At 40.3% G+C, this 25,374-nt stretch overlaps 1 protein-coding gene across 2 annotated transcripts; it reads right to left on the reverse strand.

The window, feature by feature from the left end:
* Positions 1-257: 257 nt before the first annotated feature.
* HSF2 (heat shock transcription factor 2) lies at positions 258-24,631 on the reverse strand. 2 transcript variants are annotated; one of them, XM_063443461.1, is made up of 13 exons: positions 24,459-24,631; positions 21,673-21,781; positions 21,361-21,488; positions 20,392-20,516; positions 19,315-19,390; positions 17,287-17,348; positions 16,958-17,039; positions 15,873-16,039; positions 15,243-15,500; positions 14,899-15,004; positions 7,760-7,810; positions 2,535-2,613; positions 258-1,324 (listed from the first exon to the last, which is right to left on the reverse strand). In XM_063443461.1, exons 1-13 carry the CDS (start codon positions 24,615-24,617, stop codon positions 1,062-1,064), a joined length of 1,665 nt encoding a protein of 554 aa, XP_063299531.1. In that variant the 5' UTR covers positions 24,618-24,631; the 3' UTR covers positions 258-1,061. The 2 variants fall into 2 exon arrangements, with proteins under 2 accessions (XP_063299531.1, XP_063299532.1); XM_063443462.1 differs by lacking the exon at positions 7,760-7,810.
* Positions 24,632-25,374: the final 743 nt, after the last annotated feature.

The raw sequence follows: 25,374 nt of genomic DNA on the forward strand, positions 1-25,374 counted from the left end.
CTGCTGGACTGCTCCAATGGTGAGGTACCATCATTAGCTGGGAAACACACCACAGCCATCTTGGGCTACATATAGTCAGCATTGGCCCCGAGGCTTCCAGCGATAGAGTGCAAGTTGCAAATATGCAGCATTTTCACTGTTTCACTAACCACACCACAAGCTTATGATTTGTCATCAATGCTTTTAGTTTAGGCTAAAACAAATTTGGTCTTTAAATAACTGCAAACATTTAAAGTAGAGATGTTATGCGAGACACCTTTTAGACATTATAAAGGACAGACCATGTTTATTTAAGTAAAACACATCACTGGCAGAATAAAGCCACCTTCAGTAAGTAGTGCATCGAGCTTTTAAAAAAAAAAAAAAAAAAAAAAGAACATTGTATCAACGAACAACAATGGTTGGTCCCTCTAAACAAAAACTTTTACTGCAGTGCAACAAGAACACTAAAGACAGGCACTTCTTATGCTCCTAGCTCACATATTCTTTGTGTTTCATCAATGTCAATAGGTAAAATTCCAGCATGTGATAAAGCGTAAATTACATTTGCAGCACCTGTCCAAGATGCCACGCAGATGTTCTAATAAAAAAGAAGGCACACCACACTTTTCATAATATACTGGCTGCCACATTGGGTTATAAGGGGAGTCACTAAATTTTAATAAGGAGCAGTTTTGCTAGTGTCAGAGTGAACGATTTAGGGAGTTCTGTTTAGAGAAGAGAATGGGTATACAAATGTTAAATATACAGATTAAAAATAACATAAGCTCATTTCCTCTTATAACTAGTTGCAAAAATTAAGAACAAGTGCAGGTTTTCAGACTAGTTAAAACCACATCTGGCCTTTTTACTAAAACAAAATGAAGGTTTAGCTTTTTTTCCTTTATTTTATTCTAGGGGTAAAGAAAAAAAAAAGAAAAAATATATATATATATATATATATATATTATAAAATTGCAAACACATAGTGACAAAGAAAAAAAAAATGGGAGTACCAATACTCAAATAAATAGTTCATCATTTTGATGAATATGTACAATTATGCAGTGTCCCAACATTTATTAATCCAGAAGTGGCATGTCGTTGTCCAGAGGTGTTGGGGCAAGTTCACATAAATAGAACAGAGTGGTCTCCTGGGCTTCTGCTTCCGTCAAAGGTTCCAGGCGCACCAATTTACTTTGTGTCGGTTCTGAATCCAAGCTAGACTCTAGAAACTGGTCCATGTCATGAAACTTGTCAGTCTGTGCTTCTGTGTTGTATCCTCCAGAGTCACCATCAAGAAGTGCCAAAAGTGGGAAACTTGTGTATTGCACAAGTTGTTGATCTGTAGAGGAGCATCACATATTTTATTTTTCATTTACACGACAGTGAGTTTTATGCTTCTTTTAATGCAACAGTAAAATACTCAAGTCAAGAATCCTACTCCTCAATAATACATTTCTTATTAACCTGCTTTTCATTTATAAACCAAAAATTTATGAACTGTAAAAAGAAAGTTGGAAACAGAGCAGATCTTCCTTTACAAACCCCAATACTTCTGTATTTAACTAACCACTTTTCTAAGCTCCAGTACACCCAACCGATATTCAACTCATAAAGGACAGTCCTCGGACATCATCATAGGTGTAACCATATTAAGATCCACAACATACCGGCTGCAATTTTGGCAGAGTGATTCCCTCACTACCTATGATGCCTTGTGGCACATTTGCTACCCATCCAGCCCCCTCCTGCACGTGTAGCTAGAGGATTCACCATGGACAGGGCATATAGACTGTCAGGCCAACACAAACCCGCCCCACAGGACATTAGTCTTCACTGCACCTCATCCCAGTACAAAGGGCAACTTTTGGCCGCCCGGCCGGGCAAAACACAGTTATTTAAGCACTCTCAATTGGCTGTTTATCAGGACTCAACCAAAACTACCTTACAATGGCACAGGTCTTTCCGACACAATTATGCTCATCCGGTATTGGCTATAGAGGAGTATCTAGATCCCTACTAGTGATCCAAAATGTAACTGTACATAAATTTAACTGTGTCTGAGGCCTCAGCATTCTTGCGCCAACATTGGGTATTCATTGCTATTAATTTGCGCACAGTTATTTGCTCAATCCTATGTTTTGGATTCTGTCACTCTTGCATTTGCTTTTCGGTTCAGTTTTGTCCATGTTCACTTGGCATATGCGTATGGATACTCAACCTCTGCTAATGAACCTCTAGGTGTAATGGCTTGGGTTAGATATCTTGGGCACCTACTTGACCATATGCTGTTGTCAACAACCTGACGGCTAGAAAACCCGCCGCACACTCATATGTGGATATATCTGTGTTGTTACTGACATTGTGTTTCCCAAGCACCACGAAAATAAATAATGTCAAAATAACCTCTTCTCAATAGAACTGCAAGTACATCTAAATTGGTAGGCTATTATGGCATATGTTCTGCATCTGTCATAATATCTTTCTGTACATTCCACATTGAATATTATAGCAACAGATTCCAAAATGTTCGTCATACACTGGGGACTTACCAGATTTCCGGCTATCAGCATTACTGCCTTCTGGTGTGGCACCACTGCTTTTCAGGGACTCGATGCCTTTGTTTTCCAGCTATGTTCAAAGAAAACAAATATACATTTATGAATTAAAACTAATGGACTCCAAAAACAAGTTACAGGTTTATACTCTTGTTGGTGTGCAAACATAATACAAAACTGTAATTGTAAGGGATGTAACCGAATGTTTTTGTTTTAATGTTATCCCTTTATAACAAGTGGCAGGCTAGTACTACATTGTTTCTCCGAAAATAAGACCGGGTCTTATATTAATTTTAGTCACAAAAAACACACTAGGGCTTTTTTTTTCAGGGTAGGGCTTATTTATTTACGGTACCGGTATGTACATTGAACAACATTTCTTCAAATACCGGTACAGTCATCTTCATTTTCCTTTGAACCATTGTTTCTAATCTCTAATCTACAGCAATATATGGTACAGTAGCTCTCCCTACTGTAAACAACATTTATTCAATTACAATCATGTCATCTTCTTCTGGAATATCATCATAACTCTCCAAACCCTGATTGCCAGCCTGCATTTATTGCATCTCCATTTCCTTTTGAACCGTTGGGACTAATCTCTCATGTAAAGCAATATAGCTCTCCTTAAACGAGTACTTCTTGTCCATGTAGCCTGCTCGTAGTGCTTTGGCAACACAGCTGTCGGTGATTTTATCCCATGAATTCTTCACCCATGTCACGACCTCTAGCAGTTTAGGTTTCACAAAATGTCCACGCTGATTTCTGACCAATCTATTTTCAGTGTATTCATTGATTTCCGTGCGCAAATGGTCCTTGAATGGTTTGTTTATTGCAATATCAAGAGTTTGGAGATAAGCAGTCATTCCTGCGGGAATCATTACTTGATCTATTCTTCTCTCTGCAAGGAAGTTCTTCATGTCTTTTGCGCGGTGAGTGCTGGCTGAATCCCAGGCTAGCAGACCTCTTTGGCCACCTCTCAGAAGTGGCAGCATTAAAATCGATCCACTTTCTTATAACTGCTTGTGTGCACCAGGCTTTTTCTGTTTCAAGAACATAAACGCCTGAAACGCGTTCAATCTTATCTTTATTGCCCTTTGCGATAATTAGAGGTGTGGCTTTTGTTCCATCCAGACGAATTGCCAAAACACAAGTAACACGTGCACTTTCATAACCAGTGGAGGGAACGTAGATTGAGGAGGCTCCCCTCTGATCAATTGTCATTTGAGATCCTTGGCCCATATACACTGCAGTTTCATCCATCGCAATCATGTTGGAGAGTTGGTATTTAGAAAAGTCTATGCCATCAATAAAGAACTTGAATGCAAGTGCACGTTTAACAACTTCATTATCTTCCAGCTTGAACAGTGTTGTCGATCTTCTTAGAGACAGTTCATATCGCTTAAGGAAGCCATCCAGCCAGTGGTGTGATGCTTTGAAATCTTCTGTGGATATGTCGAATTGTGGTGCCATTTCAAGGGCAAATGCTTGAATATGAGCCCTGCGCACAACCAAAGCCTTTACTCTCTTGTCAGCAATCCATTCACAGATGACATCTTCCAGCTCAAGATATAATGGCTGGCGACCTGATCCACACTTGCGCTTCTTAGCATTACCCTCGTCCACCTTTTGACTGAGGTTACCATACTCTGCTCGCCATTTTCGGACCATTCAGAGATCTAACTTCATTTCTTTGCAGAAAGTGGTCAGATTCTTGACGTGGGAGTCTTCCACGATTCCTTTCTTGTACTCGACAGAATAGCTCTCTCTCTTTGCACTCATCCGTTTTTTTTTCCCCTTTACATTCTCCGTTTTTTTGATAATCAATTCTGGTACTGTGGTTCAGTGCATACATAACGGCAACGGTGTAAGATATTCTGGTGTACCTAATGTAGCACACAGAGGAGAGGGAGATAGACTGGCACTCAGCTGCTCAAAAAACTGGAATCAATAGGGATTCATTAAAAACCTATGTGGAAGAAGGGTAAAAACACTCTAAATTTCAATACGGTATAGATAATGAGATTAGGTGTGTGGGTCCAGGAGCTGGCTGGTGACTACTGGCTATAATGTATAAATAAAGAGTATAATAATTTTTATATACCAGATGGAGACAGGTTGGTACCCTATATAAGATGTCTTGTACCTTTAAGTGCAATAGGAAAGGATGAATGAAAAAAAAAAAAGGGGGGGGGGGAATAATAATACGGTAAATACCAGTAAAAATAAATAGATAAAAGAATATAGATAAAAATCAAGAGAGTAGAGATAACATGGAAGATGAAATAAATAAAGAAGAAGAGAGAAAGAAATAAACAAATGAATTAGGAAATTGGAAGACAACACTAAGACTGCATAAAACAAAAAACAAACAGCTTTATTCTTTTTTGATGATTACCGTACCGGTAGAAGAAGAAGTTCGGCTGTGATGACGTCAGCCCGCTCCGTGCACTAAAGAGGGAGGGGGCGCAGATGTCCACGGGAGGAGAGGAGGAAAAAGAAGAGCCAAGATCCCTGGCTGACGCGCGCACAGGAGGAAGCAGCAGCAGACATCAGCCGGGAGGAGAGAAGAGGACCTCCGTACCGGTAGATTGCCTAGGTCTTATTTTCGGGGTAGGGCTTATATTGCAGCCCACCCCAATAATCCAGCTAGGGCTTATTTTCGGGGTAGGGTGTATTTTCGGGGAAACACGGTACCATGATAAAATGGGTTTTGCCCAACTCTCAAGTATGAGGTAAAACATTCAAATTTACCACAACTTACACCAGATCTTCTAGCAAAGGTATGCTCTGCATTTTTAAGGATACAACAAGAAAAAAAAAAAAGTCAGCTGAACAAAAAGTTTTTTTTATGGGTTAATATTTTCTTTCTTCCAAAAATAGTGGGACATGTATGTACCCTTGTACGCATAACTGCAGAATCAAAACGCATTTACCTCATCACTGCAGTGCTTTGTTACAGAAGTAAAAAAATATTTTAAAATTGCAAAAAAAATTTCATACATATTAGACTATAATAAAATATATTTTATCCATCTTCACAATGCGTGCGGTCACGCCGAAACGCGCGTCGGGTTTAACCTTGTTTTAAAGCACTTTGCTTTGAGCACTTCTGCACTTTTGGTTTCTTAGTGTTTTTTTCGTAACTGGGGCTTCAGATGTTTAGACAGTTTCCAGATTAGAACACCCACGAAGGTGTTACATAGGAGATAGTGGGTTAGCACAGTGAGAAGGTACCAGTTGGGAGTGTTTCTCTCCTTTTCCTTGATTTCTCTTACTGCCTCTGTACCCTGAGCTATGTATGGTGGTACATACTGTCTCCCTTGCCCTCTCTTTCTTCTGTGAGGGCTTCTTTTGTTATTGGGCTTATGTCGAGCCGTTTTTCTACCATACATGTTCCTCCTTATGTGATTCTGTCTATCACTGTTTTTCCCAAGTTTTTTAAATAGATTTCAATAAAGTTTTGTTATTTTGGCTACCATACTACTGCTGAGATTGGACTGGGTTTTTACCCTTTTGGCTGTCTTTGTGTAAGATATCCTTTTTGGGTTTTTCCTTTTTATTTGCAAGTAGGATTTGTCTCTGAAGGGTTTGCCAGTTTTTTGGCATCTGTTCAGGCAGCATATTTTATGGCTAAAGATCTGTTAGCATGGCTCTTCTCTAGGAACATGTGTTCAGGGCGATCAAGAGTGCAGAGTTTTAGAAAAAAAATTCTAAACGATGAAAGAACAAGGCAGTACAAAGAAAGAAACACTGCAGCTGTGACATGCACTTAATCAACTGACAAGCGCACACATTTCCTTTTTTTTACTGTACGCATGAACAGAATTTTGCATAATTCCCCCTCCCCCTCCATACATATATACCATACACACATACACACACTGGACAAAATTATTGGGACAGCGCAAATATTGAATTCATGGGTTCCAATCACACCCATTGCTACAGGTGTATAAAATCAAGCCATTAAGTCTGCATTTACAAACAATTGTGAAAAATATGTGTTGTCCTGAAGAGCTCAATTAATTCAAACATGGTACTGTGAAAGGATGCCACCTTTGCAATAAGTCAGTCGGTGAAGTTTCATTCCTGCTAGATATTCCAGTCAGCTTTAAGTGGTATTATTGAGTTTGGCGGATGCCAAGAACATTACCTGCCTGACTGCACCAACTGTAAAGTTTGGTGGAGGATGAATAATGGTATGTGGCTGTTTATCAGGATTGGGCCCCTTAATTCCAGTGAAAGGGAAATCTTGGGTAATGCTATGATTCCAACTTTGTGAGAACAGTTTGGAAAGGTCCTTTTCTATTCCAGCAGTGCTGTGCCCCAGTGCACAAAACAAGGTCCATATAAGACATGGTCTGATGAGTTTAGTGTGGAATAACGTGACCGGAACAGACAGAGCCCTGACCTCAACCCCATCAAACACCTTTGGGATGTACTGGAACAGATTGCGAGCCAGGGCTTCTCATTCAACAACAGTATGTGACCTCACAAATGCTGTACTACATGAATGGGCAAAAATTCCCATAAAAAGTTCAAAATCTTGTAGAAAGCCTTCCCAGAAGCGTGGAAGGTGTTATAGCTGCAAAGGAAGAACCAATTACATATTAATGTCTATGTATTTAAAATCCAAGGTCATTGTCAGGTATCCCAATACTTTTGTCCATATTGTGTGTGAGCAGGAATTTATCCCTGCTCACATCAAAACATTAAGATGTGTCAATACAGCATTAAAGCCCAGTATACTTCGGATGAAATGACATGTCAAAGCTGTAAAGTGGCCAAGATCAAATTTGGAGTTGTATTCTACAGAAAGGAACAGAACGAAGTGCAGTAATGAAGGGAAGACAATACTCAGACTAATAACTGAATTTCTGCATTCATATATGGAAATCTCTACAATATTTGGCACACTCAATTACATTAATAGAGAATAATTTTGGGTTTATTTTGACTCTCTATAGAAGATTTTCTGGGACATTACCATATAATAAAATATATCTTGCAAAAAGAATGGGTACTTGCAGCCATGCAACAGTCACTACATGATAGGTAACCAAATGTAAGGGTGGTAGAAAGTATGTATATGCAAATAAGGTTGTTAAGATTCTTCACTATTCTAGATAGTGAATAGAAGAAATACACTTCACTGATCCCACCTAAAACTACTCTAAATAAAGCAACAGAGGTTGTATCCATTTAGAGATGCATACCTTTGAGCCATTAAGAAAGTCAGTAGAACTTTGCATATTACTGCTGAATATCTGAAAAAGGAAAATGTGAGAACAGTAAGCAAATGAAAAATTTGCAAAGGAGGCAATTCCATTCTGCGTATGTTGCATGATAAGTAATGAGTTCATACAAACACACAAAAATGCATTTATATGCTTAAGTCTGTGCAGCAGTGGAAACCCGTTTTTTTTTTTTTTAACTAAAGTTAAAGGAATACTATAGTGTATTCCTAGCACATTAGTGCCATCTAGATCCGCGCATCGCCACCAGTGTCAAAAAAGGATAAAATAAAAGTAAAAAACACTTTTTGTTTTACATTTACCATATTCCAGTGTCGCCATGCTCCTCTTCCACTATTGGGGAGGACCTAATGCACATTAAGCCTTCCCCATAGCACAACATTGCCTACATATACACTTATGTATATAGATATATATATATTATTTAGTTCTACGTGTATTTTGAGAGAGATGGCTATATATCAAAAAGTCCTTCGGGGACTGAAACGTCGACCTGACTGTTTTTGTATATTAGCACAGTTGTGAAATAAACTGATTATACTTTTCTTACGAAGTCCTCCTGAGTGCACTCTTTACCATTGGTTTATATTTACGGCTGAGGCAGCACCGAGGCAAGCACAAGACCGGTGCATTGAGTGCGGGACATTTGAAGAGATATATATATATATATATATATATATATATATATATATATACACACACACATACACACACACACATACATATATTTAATTAATATCATTGTGCATGCATTTTAATAATATATATTAATATTAAAATACACAATACAGTGTATATACACACACACACACTTAGATCATACATATATACACACATATACGATCTAAGCATATATTATATTTTAAACTGTGTATTAACTTTTTTTTTTTTTTTTACCAATTACAGGCAGCAAGGGGAGTGGCCCAGAAGGGCAGGAATGGAAGCAGGGGGACTCCCTGGGATGCCAGGTGATTTCTCTCCCCCCCCCCCCCCCCTCCCCCGCCCCCAACCGGGTAAGTACATAGGACACCAAGGACGTTCTATGCTGCCCACCGGCGTTTAGGACCAGTTTAAGACCAGCATATAACGCCCGCCGTCCTTAAGGGGTTAAACCCTTCAATGTAAACATTGCAGTTTCTCAACAACATCTTTTGAGTGCATATATTCATGTTTACTTTTTTGTTTTAGTATGTGCATTACAATTACACGTTATTTCACAATACTATGACCGTTTCTTTTCTAGTGTGATCTCTACTGGATTATCTTGATCCTCTGAACTGAGTTTCAATATAGGAAGACAGTTTCATTATTCAACACTTTTCGCTTTCCAGGTTTGTCTTTATACTTCTGTTTTTGGTTGTTTTTGTTTTTTTTTTTAGGAGAAAGGAGGTTACTCATGGGGATATGCCTTTTGAACTATATGTAATTTTTCTATTGATTCTTTAGTTACTATAGGAATGCTGCTTTTTTTTTTTTTTTTAATGCATTGTTCAGTATGTGAATGCCTCCGGTCATTATTTATTCACCTAGACTAGAATAATATGCAATTTACTTTTGGGCATTATTTGAAGTTAAAAAAAAAAAAACACACTTGAGCTAATGAAGGAATATATCATGTCATTTCACAAAGAGAACGCGGTCAGGTATCTAAGCTTGCTAAGAATGGATGTTTTTGCTTGCCAACATGCACTTGCAGATATAACAATTTAACAACTTCAACTGTTGGAGTAATATAACTCATGGAAAAGAATACTGGCATCTACAGGATATCATAAAGGTGTGAAACAACTTTTCTTCTCAATGAGCATTAGAAGAAAACAAAATCTGACTGACTATCTCAATTGCTGTAAATGCTTAAAGCGGCACTGTCATGCCGAATTCAGTTTTTTTTTTTAACCCCCCTCCCGCCTCAACTACATCCAATCGACCCCCTAGTCACCCCCAAATGCTCCTATGCCCCCCACATTACCTATTTTTTATTCTTTATTTTCTGCCCCGATCTATATTCAGGGCGCCGCCATCTTTGTGTGGGTAGGTGAAGTCCCTGTGGGACACGTCATCTACCCACACTACACAGACTGGGAGATTCCCGCACATGCCCAGTGAAACACCTGGACATGCGAACGGGAATTTCACCTATTCATTCATTCATTCATTCATTCATTCATCAGACAGACGAATGAATGAATAGAAAAAAAATCAGACGAACAAACCAACACTGTGTATCAGTGTTCGTTTGTTTGTTCGGTTTATTACAAGGAGGGAGCTACCGGCGTGCAGCTCCCTCCTTGCAATATGTAAAGACAGAAGCGGCAGGGAGCAGTGCTCCCCACCACTTCATAAGCCCCCCAGGTCCCCTCCTCACTCTATGGGGGTCAATATGACCCCCATAATAGCACAAGGGAGATTCAAATCTCCCCAATGCCCCTACTCGCTATATCGCGAGTAGGGGCATGTCCACTAAACAGTGAGCAGCCTGTGGCTGCTCACTGTAAAAAAAAAAAAAAAAAAAAAAAAAAGGTAATAAGGGAGGGACGGGGGACCTACTGTCCTCCAACCCCCGGCCCCTACCCCTGGGCGGTGGCCATAATAGTAATAGGGGGGGGGGACCTACTGTCCTCCACCCCCCGGCCCCCACCCCTGGGCGGCGGGTGGGGGCCATAATAGTAATAAGGGGGGGGGGGGGGGGACCTACTGTCCTCCAGCCCCCGGCCCCCACCCCTGGGCGGCGGGTGGGGGCCCTAATGGTAAAAGGGGGGGGGGGACCTACTGTCCTCCCCCCCGGCCCCCACCCCTGGGCGGTGGGTGGGGGCCATAACGATAATGGGGGGGACCTACTGTCCTCCGCCCACCCCCACCCCTGGGCGGCGGGTGGGGGCACTAAGTAAATTCCCCCCCCCCATCAAGGTGACTAGGGGTGCCCAAGCCCCTAGTCACCCACCCCCCACCCAAATAAAAAATGCCCCTACCTACCCCCCTCACCCTAAAAAATTGTGAGGGGGGAATAAAATTGCTAACCTGTAAAGTAAAATTAAACTTACCATTCGACGTCTTCTTTTTTCTAAAATCTTCATTTTCAGCCCCAAAAAAGGCCAAATAAAAAACCATCATAGCCGTCGAACTAAAAATAAAATAAAAAACCCGAGCGCAAAAAAAAACCAGACGAAAAAGAAAAAACCAGAGCGCACAAAAAAATAATCCATCTTCACCCATGGAGGGCTCCGCTCAGACTGAGCTCCGCAGAGCGGGGCAAGGCTTATAAAGCCTTGCCCCGCCCTGCAATTAGCCTAAGAACACTCTGATTGGTGGGTTTAAGCCAATCAGAGTGCTCTGTCATTTTACAAGCGTGGGAAAGTTCTTTGGAATTTTCCCACGCTTGTAAAATGACACAGAGCACTGTGATTGGATGGCTTGAAATCCATCCAATCACAGTGCTCTGTGTCATTTTACAAGCGTGGGAAAATTCCAAAGAACTTTCCCACGCTTGTAAAATGACAGAGCACTGTGATTGGATGGATTTCAAGCCATCCAATCACAGTGCTCTGTGTCATTTTACAAGCGTGGGAAAATTCCAAAGAACTTTCCCACGCTTGTAAAATGACAAAGAGCACTCTGATTGGCTTAAACCCACCAATCAGAGTGTTCTTAGGCTAATTGCAGGGCGGGGCAAGGCTTTATAAGCCTTGCCCCTCTGCGCGGAGCCCTCCATGGGTGAAGATGGATTATTTTTTTATGCGCTCGGGTTTTTTCTTTTTCGTCAGGTTTTTTATTTTATTTTTAGTTCGACGGCTATGATGGTTTTTTATTTGGCCTTTTTTGGGGCTGAAAAATGAAGATTTTAGAAAAAAGAAGACGTCGAATGGTAAGTTTAATTTTACTTTACAGGTTAGCAATTTTATTCCCCCCTCACTATTTTTTAGGGTGAAGGGGGTAGGTAGGGGCATTTTTTATTTGGGTGGGGGGTGGGTGACTAGGGGCTTGGGCACCCCTAGTCACCTTGATGGGGGGGAATTTACTTAGTGCCCCCACCCGCCGCCCAGGGGTGGGGGCCGGGGGGGCAGTAAGTCCCCCCCCCTTATTACTATGATGGCCCCCACCCGCCGCCCAGGGGTGGGGGCCGGGGGGGGGGAGGACAGTAGGTCCCCCCCCTCTTATTACCATTATGGTCCCCACCCGCCGGCCAGGGGTGGGGGCCGGGGGGGAGGACAGTAGGTCCACCCCCCCTACTACTATAATGGCCCCCACCCGCCGCCCAGGGGTGGGGGCCGGGGGGGGGGGGGGAGGACAGTAGGTCCCCCCACTATTATGGCCCCCACCCGCCGCCCAGGGGTGGGGGCCGGGAGGACAGTAGGTCCCCCCCCCTCTTATTACCATTATGGCCCCTACCCGCCGGCCAGGGGTGGGGGCCGGGGGGGGGAGGACAGTAGGTCCCCCCCCTCTTATTACCATTATGGTCCCCACCCGCCGGCCAGGGGTGGGGGCCGGGGGGGAGGACAGTAGGTCCACCCCCCCACTACTATAATGGCCCCCACCCGCCGCCCAGGGGTGGGGGCCGGGGGGGGGGGAGGACAGTAGGTCCCCCCACTATTATGGCCCCCACCCGCCGCCCAGGGGTGGGGGCCGGGAGGACAGTAGGTCCCCCCCCCCTCTTATTACCATTATGGCCCCCACCCGCCGGCCAGGGGTGGGGGCCGGGGGGGGAGGACAGTAGGTCCCCCCCCCCCTTATTACCATTATGGCCCCCACCCGCCGCTCAGGGGTGGGGGGAACAATATGTCTCCTTCCCTTATTTTACTTTACAGCCCCCACCCGTCGTTTAGGGGTGGGGGGGCAATATTTTTTTATTTTTATTTTATTTTTACAGTGAGCAGCCACAGGCTGCTCACTGCTTACTAGACATGCCCCTACTCGCGGTATAGCGAGTAGGGGCATATTATTTACTAATACCAAGTCATTTTTACTTAGTGTTAGTAAATTTGGCTGAAAGACCAAATTCTGTTAGGATGCAATTCGGCAGTTTTGCCGGCGTTCTGTCTAAGTGACAGGACGTTCGGCAATACTGACAGGAAGCATTGTGGGAACTGGGAGGAAAGCTAGGGATCATGGGAAAATTGGTCTGACCAGCGGAAATGAAGCACACTTTGCTCCTCCGCTGGTCAGAGCTGGTCAAGCGGAGGAATCCTCCATAAGACAGAGTCCCTACTTTGTCTTATGATTTTAAAGAAAACTAAAGAAGACAGGAAGAAAAGAATAACAGATCCCGAGAGAGGGGGAGAAGAGGAAGAGATTGAGGAAAGGTAAGTTCGGCATGACAGTGCCGCTTTAACCAATACTGTTTTTTTTTTTTTTTTTAACATAAAGCAATACTTCGATTGCTCGTTTTAAAATATTTTTCAAAACAATTTCTTTTTAACCCAGTACACACAGCTAGCACATCAAATATAGCAACGGGATGTGCAGACTGCTATTTTGGGAAAATATTTAAGATAAAGGAAGAATAGACAATATTTTTTAATTCACCTGCTACAGAACTGCTCAGGGTATATATAATTTGTTATTATACAGTACAGAATGATTTACAATTCCTTAGCAAAGCTCAGAATAATTTGTATAGAATTTTAATTTTAGACCATATATCATAGAAAAAGCACTTTAAGCATATTCAAGTAACCAGCATATATGTTATATTTGGAAAGAATCTAATGAATCACATTCCCAAACCTCTTGCACAATATGGGTATATGCAGATTTAACATGTCTGTACACCGTAGCAGTAAGCCTTGTAGGCTTCTGTAAAGAAGTGCAAGAGTAGAGTAACATCATATCTTCATTCAATCTAAAATCTTGGCAATATACCTCATCACAGGTCATGGTTGAATATATTTATTACCAGCTATGTGTTTATAATAGGGATTGACCGATATTATTTTTTAGAGTAGTTACCGATAATCTGTGAACTAATGGTCCAGTGGCATGTACTGAGCAGTGGGGGCCCGCAGCAAGCTGTTACCTTCCCAGCAGCTCCCTTCAACTCCCTGTGTAAATCTCGCAGCCAGGGTGCCATGCGGAGCGTTGCCATGGTAACCCGTGGCAACACTCTGCGGCCGCGGGACTCGCAAGATTTACACAGGGAGCTGCTGGTAAGGTAAGCAACAGCTTGCTGCGGCCCGCCGGGCTTGTAATGGGCCCAGCGGTCCTGGTACGTATTATCGGTATCTCTATTGGCGGATACCGACATTGCCGAAAATACAGAATATCGCCCGATGATATCGGTAAAACCAATAATTAGTTGATCCCTAGTTTATAATACATATAGTATTTTTTTAATATTGTATCCTATTGTAACAATGCAATGTTTTGTGTACCCAGGACATACTTGAAAACAAGAGAAATATCAATGTATCCATCCTGGTAAAATATTTTATAAATAAATAAAAATACATTTCTCTGCACAGACTGAAAGCTGCAGCAAGGAGGAGCATCACTTAATTAATGGTCAGATAAATAAGTTAATAGTTTTTATAAATAGGTAATATCCACAGTAATTAGTAATAGGAAAATATCAGTGTTCACACCCACAATCAAATGGAGAGTGCAAAGGTCCGCTCCCAATCACCTCCAAGCAGCATATGTTCATCTTAAAACTAGTTCTACGTGTCGAGCTGTAGAGATTTAGAAAAATACAAGATCTTGCACACCATACAGTTCTTCTCTAACTTGAACAGGCTTCCTCATAGCATGTTATGACAGTTTATATTGTACTGCTACGACTTTTATAAAGAAAATATGAATGAAGCGGAGTGTCAAGCTAATCTATGCTTGCATAGTAATATGATGTGTCTCAAAATGCATCTGTCGCAATGGACAACTGCTGATAAACAGATGCAAACCCTTGGCAGATGGTTATAGAATACAAAGAGTACACCACTGAAATGCTTAGACAACACAGCTGCTTCCTGAAATCCAAGTTTTTTCCGCATATAGTAAATGGTAAATCAACAGGTAGTTGATTTTATTAATGGTGCTGAATATTAAGCTTCTGATATAAAATGTTTACATAACAAAAAAAGAAGTGGAAATTTTGATAAATAGTTTCTTACATCTACCAGCAAATCCCGGTCTATGCTGAACTGACGCCCAGACAGTAAAGCTTTGAAGTCGTCTAAGGTGCAATCAATGCTGTCTAAATAATCCAACAGTTCAACTCTGAAAAAGAAGGGAAAACAATAAGAATACTGGGAAAAAAAGTTGTAAAAATAAAAAATAAAAAACACACAACTTAGAATGTTAACTTGATCTTTACTTCTATATACCCACCCATCAGCATTTTTTCAGCTCTACATCTCTAAGTATACTACTGTTAAAATAACAACCAAACAACCACCAACATATACTATAAAATTAAAAAATAAAACACGCACACACACGTAAGTGGACTGCTTACTTTCCAAGTAGATTAATATTCTGAGAAATAACACCACTTTCATTGAGTATGGTATCCATCATTGTTACAGGATCTTCTGAAGATAGAGAGGACTGGCTGTTAAGCTGCACTGCAGTGGACATCATGGGGCTCGAAATGTCTTCACCAATGGGGCTCAAGGGACCGATCACCTCTGCAAACCTATTTTCTTGCACAACTGGAACATCTTCATTCTCGCTGTCATCTTCCACTATGACAATTTCAGGGGAGAGCCTGTCACTAATAAAGAAACACGAAATAAAAAAAAAAGTTACAATTTCTAACACTAAAATCTACAAGATTACCAAGATATTTACATATTAATATAACTTGAAAAATAAGCTTTAGTTCATCAAGACAGAATATTTCACACATGCCACCTTCTGCTGCTGATCTTTAAATTTACTCTTGAGCTGCACAAAAAATACCCTTTGATTCGCAAGTGTCAATGAGATTTAAATTCCCATCGACAAGTTTGGCATCCAGCTTTGAAAAACACCAAGAAAATGGGGAGGGCGTGCAGCTAAGCAAGATCAAATTAATTCTGCACAGTTTGTATAAAATATAGATTTATTAAACAGGCTTTATTATTTGGAAACCTATATTACTAACTTTAGTGTGTCTGAAGCAATGTCGTCAGATTTTTCTGGAGTAGCCAGAGTACTTGCTTCAGTCACCTCTGCTCCCTCCTCCTCCTCCATCATATTATCAGTGATATCATAGATGACAATGTCCTCAGAAATGTCTCCTCTTTTCAGGCCTTCTGTTCTAAGAGGAACCTGCAAAGAGATCACATTATTATTAAAAAAATATCAACAGAAAACGCAACAATAATGATCAGTCTTTCCTTTAAATCTATAACTGAATAAGAGCTTTGTGTTTGTGAGTAATTGTTAGAGTTATTCACTAAAGTACGGATTGGCAGAATTTCAAAGTTAAAGGGACACTATAGTCACCAAAACAACTTTAGCTTAATGAAGCAGTTTTTGAGTATAGATCAGATCTCTGAAGTTTCACTGCTCAATCAACTGCCATTTAGGAGTTAAATTGCTTTGTTTATGCTGCCGTTGCCACACCTCCCCTGGCTGAACTTTAATTTAATTAATGAACTTTAATAACATACATGGGGCGCCTGCAGGGTCTAGCAAGATACTAACAGAGCAGGAGACAAGAAAATCTACATTAAACTGAATCTGTAGTAAATGAAGTGTAAACATTAGTGGACTCTTGACAGGAAGTGTTTAGGAAGTCTGTGCAAGTCAAATGCAGGCAGGTGTAACAAGGACTACATAAACAAAGTAAACTCCTAAATGGCAGAGAATTGAGCAGTGAGGCTGCACAGGCATGGTCTATACACCAAAACTCCTTCATTAAGCTGATGTTGTTTTGGAGACTATAGGTCCCTTTAATTCACATTTTAGGCCAAAATCTCCAAATTGGAAAAAAATCTCCAAGTAAACGTTTTTTACTTCAACTATTTTAGGCTAAAGATGGAAATATTTTGAATTCCCAACAATTCACATTTTTATGAATAACCCTGCTACAAAACTAAACATGGGGTGCAGATTATGCTACCAAAAAAAACAAAAACAATCCCACACAATACATGATACTTTGGTTTTATAGAAATTAGAATCACTACAACAATGAATGTTTAAGATATTAAATGTGGACATTTTTAGTTTGAGTAACCTTACATGTTTATCTTCTACCGTCTCTTTAACTAATGGCTTTAAAAGCGTGGATTTTGGAGAACTGTTTGTGTTGAGTAGCAATGGCCTGGAAAGAAACAGAAGAGAGGTGAGATGACATTTAGGAGGTAGTATTTATAATTAAATGGGAAGTATCACAAAAACATGATCACATTAAATGTGTTACAATTATCCTATTGATAGGGTTTGCTTAAAAAAAAAAAAATAATAATAAACCACTTGGTCAAAGAACAGTTTTACCTCCATCATATTAATACTACCATTCTTTTGTGATAGTTCCCTTTTAATTAACAGAATAAAAAAAAAATGCTTACTGTTTTCTCTTCAGACTGACTAGTCTGTTATTCTGTACTAATGTCACAATGAATTGCACTATCTGCAGAGACATAAAACAAGTCACCATGAAATAAAAAGTCTGCGGAACTTTGCATAGCAAATTTTACAAAGCAAATTACACAAGGAATTGGGGATTGCAAAATCGGAAGTGCTCCCAAAGCCTACAGTTGTAACATCTGTGAACTACTAAATTATCTATACTACTGAACTACTTGACCCTGATAAATGGGATATGACCTTCAAAAAAGTTTGAACAATAAACAGAATCTGATTAAGCAAATGCACATACAAAAAAGTGGTGTAATGCCTTTATTATGAATATTGCCAACATTTTGCAATATTGAAACATAGAATGTGACGGCAGATAAGAACCATTAGACTCCTCTAGTCTGCCCAATATTTCGAAATACTTTCATTAGTCCCTGGCCTTATCTTAAGTCTAGGATAGCCTTATGCCTATCCCATACAGGGAGAGACTACCCATGCTCTCTATATTATCCGCAATTATGGTGTGCACACGTACGAAGAGCAAACAATGATTGTCACCACTAAAGCGTGTTCTCCTCAATAGATTTTGTTACAAAGGAGTTATATTCTGGTCAAAATCTCTCTCACAGGTTATGGGTAATCAATGCAGCTGTCCTGAAGCTGAAAACAGTCCCCATATTGCAGGGTTCAATTGCTTCTAGCTGTTGTCATTCAGACAGCCACTACAGGCTCTTCCAAGGAAATTGCAGAGTAAATCTCTGTTCTTTCAATCAGATGATCTTATAGAGGGCCAGCAGACCCAGCACAGCAATGGAAATAAGGTAAGATTGTACTATATTTAGGGGGGTAAAAGGGTCCAGATAGGGAGTTTAAAATGTGTACACATTTGTATTCCTGACCCTATAGTCCCTTTAACTTACTTTAGAAGATTTTATCTCCTACTCTGTATATTGAACTTCAATTACATACAGAAGGCTCCTGCAAGGCCTCCTAGCAAGCCATTAACAGAGCAGAAGATACACTTTAAATTAAACAGAACTTGCAATAAAGGAAGTTTAAACATTGGATCTCACTTTTGAGGGAGTGTTTAGAAATGATGTGCAGTTACTTGCAGGGTGGAGTGACTAGGGCTATCTAAACAAAACGATTTAACTCATAAACCGCAGAGAACTGAGCAGTGAGACTGCAGAGGCATTTCTATACACCACTGTTATAGCTCACTTTGAGTGTGTTTTTATCACTATGGGTAGCACGTTGTTGTTTTCTTTGATGGTTATGTTACTAGTGACCCTAGGGCTAGATGGTTTAGGTAGGCACTAGTGGTTTACCACGGTGCCGAAGTATCTAGGGATGGATTGTACAGTAAGATTTTTCTGGTTGACTAGCTTACAGTCTATAGGAGGTGGGGTATAAAACACAATAGGACAGGAGATACCAGTCACTTTCTCTGTCCTTTCCACTCAGTGGAGGCTTATTGCTACCCTATTTATAATGGGACTGTTATTATAGTCTCTTAGGACCTCGATCTCGCTTAGGTTTTTGGGTACACATTTTTAAATTTATTGCTAACTTTACCCTTCGTATTTAATATAGGTTATTTTTACATCATTATTTCTGTTTCTCCCTTTCAAGGTTTTCGGTTTTCCCAGACTCCTTGTTTCTTCCCTTTCTTGTTTAACTAATCAATTTAGGGATACCCCCTTCTTTGGGAGAAGCGTTTCAGGTAATCCACTAAGGTGGGAGGATATAAACAGTAAGAAGCAGTGCAGACAGATTTAAAATCAGATTTAGCAAATAACAGGTTGCTCAAGAAGTACTATGAGGAGGTGCCTAAATACAAAGGTTGACAGAATCCCCCCGCGCCTCGTCAAGGTTCTTCAACATATCTTGAATAGACCAGGGGGTTTACATTTTTAGATCAAAGAAGCAAAGCTAGAAAGAGTTTAGTATTTATAATAAAAAAAATTTAAAGAATTAAAAAAAAAAAAAAAAAAACACCTTGTGAAGAAATCATATACCTTTCGAATAACTTGTTGCTGATTGTTATGCTTGGTACGAAGATCTGAAATTTCTCTCCACAATGCTTCATTTTCTCTGAAACAAAAAAGACAAACTTCAGTTTGAAATTCAAGAACTAAGTAATGAATTCACCTATTACATTTTTTAGGAAAGTTACAGATTGTCAGAAAGTTATTTCCAGTTCCATGTCATTGCTTTCTGGACCATTAACCCGGTCCCATTTTATGACACTCGCCCTCTAATACTTGCCTGACCATCTTTTTCCTTTCTATAAAGCGGATACAATTCTAACATGACTTTGGGCAGTACTGCCACTCTTTCTTTGAAAAGTTTTTTTGGGGGTTTTCATTTTACATATATAAACACACTTTTCAACAGGTGAATCTGTTCCCGATCAGATCCTGAGCAGTAGTTATTAGTCCCAACCATAGACCTTTATTAAGCTATCAGGCATGCCTCACTGCATCACAGGCTCCACATTCATTTTAGATATTCTCCTTCACCACACATCTAAAATGTTGTCCACTTTATTCTCCTACTTCCGTGTTGTCACGGTTTAAAAAAAACAAAAAAAAACGTATTATTTCATTTACCATCTCCAATACTCCGCACGCTTGTTCTTCTCTTCTACAGTCACACCTTCTCTTCTCCCCTAGACATCAGTCCCCTGCCTGCACCTTTATATCTCACTTCCATCTCCTTTAACTCTATTGCTCCTGCAAGCGGAGCACATCTTCACTAACCCTGGGCCTGCTTCCTTTCTTCCTATTTCCCCTAGCAACCCTTCAACATTACACACATTCCACTTGTGCTCCCTCTTTTCACTGGGACCTTTGGAATATTAGCTCTGTCTGTAGCCTTGTCAAATCAGCTTTCATTCATCTTTATTTTTAATTCCCTCAATTACCTGGCCTCTCTGAAACTTTGCTCTCCCCCTCTTACTGTACTACACCTGCTAAAAGGGGATTGCCCAAGGCATACTAGACATAATGAGGGATGGATTTTTAAGTCCCACTTGCAAAGCATCACCCTCAGCCCCAATAGTCTGAGTTAAATAAAAATTCCAAATGCATTACCTTTTTAAAGTAAATAGCCTTGAATCAATGGTGTCTTGTTTGACCTGCACCTTAGCAGCACTACTTAAGATTTTAGTAATGTCTTCCTGTCTTACTTTTACTTCTTCAGGTCTTGTAGAAGACACCTAAGATGGCAAAAAAATAAAATAAAATCTGAAATCAACACAAATAAAAATACATTGGTAATACAGCTTTTCTCAAAACCACATGTATGCTTTTTAAAAAGTGTAGAAATAATATTATTGTTAAGCCTTGTAATATATATTTTGCAAGGAAAAAATTTTTACCTACCTATGGTAAATTTTGAATAATCTAATAGTGACACCCTATGCATTTGGTGGTTTGTTTGTTTTTTGGCATTACACAAAGCTGGACTCTCCCTCTCATTTTGAGACCACCCTTCTTCAAACACATGGACAAAGAAGAATTAGCGATATCAATTATGTCCAACCATGACAGCACTGAAAGGCGGAATGGAAATGACATCCTAAACCATGGTTGCCACCAACAAACTCATTGCCCTGAAATATATTAGTTATGGTGTTTAAAAGGGACACTAAGCATCATAACAGCCAACCTTTTGAGTAATTAGGTACAAGGAGTCTTTGTGTGCAATTTCACGTTTTTAGTCAATCCTTGGACAACTAGTATTCATCTATGGAAGGAGTTGGCATAATGGGCAACAGTCAAAAATGGCAAAGGTGTAAAGAGAGAAACTATTATGGGGAAAACTTGTCTATGTACATATTTTAGAAAAACAGCTAGCATATTTTGTTAAATTAAATTTCATATAAAGCTGCATCTGGAACGTCAGGCAAGTTTTAGAGTCTGATGTTATGGGATACTACATTAGAGCAATTACTTCCATGAAGAAGAAAAATCAAGCTCAACTTCACCTACTATCATTGCCATGTACTATAGCCTTTTACAATACAGTGATGTATGCACTTTTCCCATAAATAAACTAACCTTTCTCTTTATGTTCTCCAATAACTCGTCCTGACCTTGGACAAAGAATGGATGTTGAAATTCCACTGGCCCATCTCTCTCCTGCTTCACAATTCCAGAATCTGCATGTACTACCTTACGGAAACCGTCTGGAAAGACAGACAGGAGGAAAGATAATTTATTAAACATCATGTGATACTCGTATGCATAACCTCATGAGCCTACATACAACATGTGCATAGTAAAGTATTACATATAAAATGAAAGCATCCAAAATTATAAATATATATATATATATATATATATATATATATAAATAAAAAATAACCTTACACATGTTTAGCTGCCTTACAAAGCTTGCCATGTTGTTGTGTTTGAAATATTTGGGGAGAATCTCTTTAGCAAACCGTTGCTCGTCCAGAACAAGAAAACTCTGTCCATTCTGAAATAAAAATAAGATATAAGAGTCGTCAGTGATGCTACCCAATGCAAAATAAAACAATTTACACAGATATATATATATAAGATAATCTCAGTGTTAAATCATTGGGAGCAGTTCTCCACACATCAGTGTAACATTTTAAACAGAAAACCATGGTCACAGCTACTTTCGCAAAATATATATGTAAAACTTTATATACTTTCCTTTTATCTATCATGTATTGTAAAACTAATAATTTATAATAATAATAATTAATAAAATTTAAAAAAAACATAACATTTAAGGATGAAAGTTATCTTCATGAAGCACAGTGTTCCATAGAGAATACCCAAGGAAAGTTTCCTTTGTTAGAGAGGTTTGCATCTATTTTCTTAGTGGCTGCCCACTTTCATCCACCCTCGATCTTCTTTAATGCCATCTCCATGGATCTCTGTCACCCTCAGTTTTAATGCATCCGCAGACTCAATCACCCTCAATTGTCTGGCGGTCTATTTAAACAGCATTACGCACGTTTATTTCATTTTGATAAAAGTCCCATTCGGAGACTGAAAGGTTCATCCATATGTTTCTTGCTTCAATAAAGCAGCGGTAAACTTCTATACCAAGAAACATTATCTCTCTCACACACACACACACACTTTTTTTTTTTTTAAATCTAAGCGTTCATTTTTCAGCCATAAGGAGGGGATGGGATTTTTAACATCATATTGTGAAGCAAGTGGCATCTTTTTCTCCAAAATATTTACCGCTAGGCTGGCTTCCTGTAATCTATTAGGTACCCAGTGCACCTCCGAGGTGTTTAAGGTTTTATCATCGTGGAGAAGGCCATACCTCTCAGAGGTACACTGTGGACCTAACAGGCATGTGTGACGAGTGCCATGCATGTATTCAAGCTACCCCCATAGGAAAGCACTAAATCAATGCTATACTATGGAGCTTCCACCTCACGTGATTGAATTCTATTCAGTGCAACAGAAGCACTTGTAATGGCTGTCAGGATGGCAGCCACTGGAGGTGGACTTAGCCCTGCAATGTAAACATTGCAGTTTCTAACCAACTGCAATATTTATAATAGCAGGGTTATAAGGACAGGGACATTGTATCCAGACCACTTCATTCACTATAGTCACCAGAACAAATACAGCTTATTGTATTTGTGTAAGCATAAATCATTTCCTTCAGGCTTTTTGCAGTTAATATTGTTTTTTCAGAGAAAAGACAGGGTTTACATTACATCCTAGTGATGCCTCCACTGGTCACTCCTCAGATATCTACTGGAGGTGCATCCGTATGGAGACACTGAACTTTCCTCGCAGAGATGTATTGATTCAATGCATCTCGATGAGGAGCTACTGATTTGCCAGGGCTATGTTTGACTTGTGCTGGCTCTGCCCCCGATCTGCCATTTTGACAGTGTAAGCCAATCCAGTGCTTTCCTGTGTGAAAGCATTGTAATTGGCTGAGAGAATCACAGAGAAGCAGACTGGAATAAAAGTAAGATTTAGCTATATTTAGGGAGACAAGTTGGGCTAAATAGTTAAACACTATAGGAATACATGTTCATGACCCTAGGCCTATAGTGTTCCTTTTTGAAAATGAAAAGTGAAAAAAAGGCTGTAATCCACCAATATTGGGGAACTTTGTCACAGTAGTAGACTTATATGAAATCAGGGTTTAGTTCAGACATGTAAAATTATATTTAAAGATGTGAAATGCTTTTTTTAAACGGTTTATCTTTTCTTGTGTGTGTTTGCATCAGTCCATATTTGTGGTTATATTAACTTCAATGATTTCAGCAGCACCTATTATTTGTGTCTTTTGGGAGCCCATTTTAGGCTCAGGTCTTGAGAATGCATCCAGTAGTGACGTGAAATGCATTTTGTTGTTGTTTTTTCTGTATCCCCCTCTCCTTCTCTTTGTTGATGCTTAGTGCAGAGATTAGTTACAACTCTTGTAACTGCCGCTTATTATGGTGGCCATGCTCTGTTAACAATATTGTAATAAATCTGAACTACAAGCATACTCGTTCTCCAGATCTCTCTTCTTTTCATTACGCTCTTTTGATTGCGGTATTGCTATTTTTGTGAGAATGGAAGAGCCTTGATGCTGGCACCGAGAACTTGGGAGCATATTTACTGCCATGGTGGAGTGAGTAATATAGGTTTCCTGCTGCTTTTGTGACATTTCATATACGTATTCCAATTAGTTTTTATCAACTAACTAAATTGCTATATTTTTTTTCCTTATTTGGGGGTAGCAGCACATACCTCTCTTTACTTTTATTTCAGGTTTAATCATCCTGCACTTCCACACACCTGTACCCCATAAAAAGGAGCACTGCTAAGTGTTTAAACAGAACAAATCCTCACTTGTTGCTGGATATTTATGGATCTGCCAACAGTCAAACCCATATAAAGTATATAACGTGATTGCAGTAGGAAGCAGGTCCAGTCTGTAACATTGCTGAAGACAGGGATCCAAGACTGGGAATGAATGAGGGCCTGGGCCGGTTATTCCCTGCTGAGATGGAGCTGGTACCCGCAGGGAGGCCTCAAGGAAGGAGCCGGCGGGCACAAAGCACACACACACAGGGCCCAGCAGCATGCCACGGCCAGGAAATACTCCAGCGCCGTGCCCATCCCCAGCTGGCACAATACGGCACCCGCCTCAGCCCTACCTGGCTCCACGTGATGAACTCGTTGGTGTCCGAGTCCTCCACCAGGGTCCACAGCTTGCTCAGGAAGGCCGGCACGCTCGAATTCTGCTTCATTGTCCCCCGGGTGCTACCAGGGCCTGAAGAGAACACACTCTCACAGACAGGCCGCCCAGCGCGCATGCGCGAGAGAAGATCGGGGGGAAAGAAAATCAGTACGAACAACCTGAAATCGGCCCCGCCCATCGACTAAGTATCTGGCCTGGCGTCCAATCACGGCTCGGCTTTGCACAACAGCTCGCGACCTCACGTGGAGGGACAGGTGGAAGGCAGGGTCTTTACTGGAGCCCGGGCCTGCATTGGAACCCAGCGGGGTTTGTGGCCGACCAATCAGAAGCTGCGGAAGGCAGAGTGAGGGAGGGGGTGCTGGTGACATGTGCTGCGCTCTTCCTATGGGACCTGCACCAAATATAGCCTGAGATAAACTTGTTATAAGTGTCCTGGTACATAACATGCATTCACCATGGAGACTATTAACCCTTCAACTGGGCACTGAGAGACGGCATACTTACCAAGTGTCCCTAATTAGGAGGGAGAGTCCCTATGTTGGGCCCAAATTTCTATGTCTCTCTTTTTTATCCTGATATCCCTTTTTATTAGGAGTTCCAGGTTGTTGGTCTGTCTGAGTGTATAACAGAGCTTTACAGCAATAATACAGCAATGTGTCTTTCAACTATAATAACTGTGTTTAGAAATCAGTCCGTGTGACATAAAATATATTGTTCTTGTTCTAGATTACATTTTAGTTGCATGAATTATTAGGAATTTATTGCATGAAATTATCAGCCCAACTCTGGCCACACAACCCACTTACTCTAAAACTAAAATGTTCTTTCTCCAGTCGTATTCCTTTCTTGTTCCTTTTCTTTGTTATAAACTA

This window comes from Pelobates fuscus, chromosome 2 (assembly GCF_036172605.1).
Source record: "Pelobates fuscus isolate aPelFus1 chromosome 2, aPelFus1.pri, whole genome shotgun sequence".
Lineage (NCBI taxonomy): Eukaryota > Metazoa > Chordata > Amphibia > Anura > Pelobatidae > Pelobates > Pelobates fuscus.

What these genes read in the sequence shown, in the direction of transcription:
- HSF2 (XM_063443461.1), bottom strand. Translation starts at nt 24,617, where the DNA reads ATGCGCGCTGGGCGGCCTGTCTGTGAGAGTGTGTTCTCTTCAGGCCCT. An exon ending in AGTTCATCACGTGGAGCCAG is followed by an intron (nt 21,782 to 24,458) that starts GTAGGGCTGAGG and finishes TTTTTATTTCAG; the next exon opens with AATGGACAGAGTTTTCTTGT. An exon ending in ATTGCTTCAGACACACTAAA is followed by an intron (nt 15,501 to 15,872) that starts GTTAGTAATATA and finishes TTTCTTTATTAG; the next exon opens with TGACAGGCTCTCCCCTGAAA.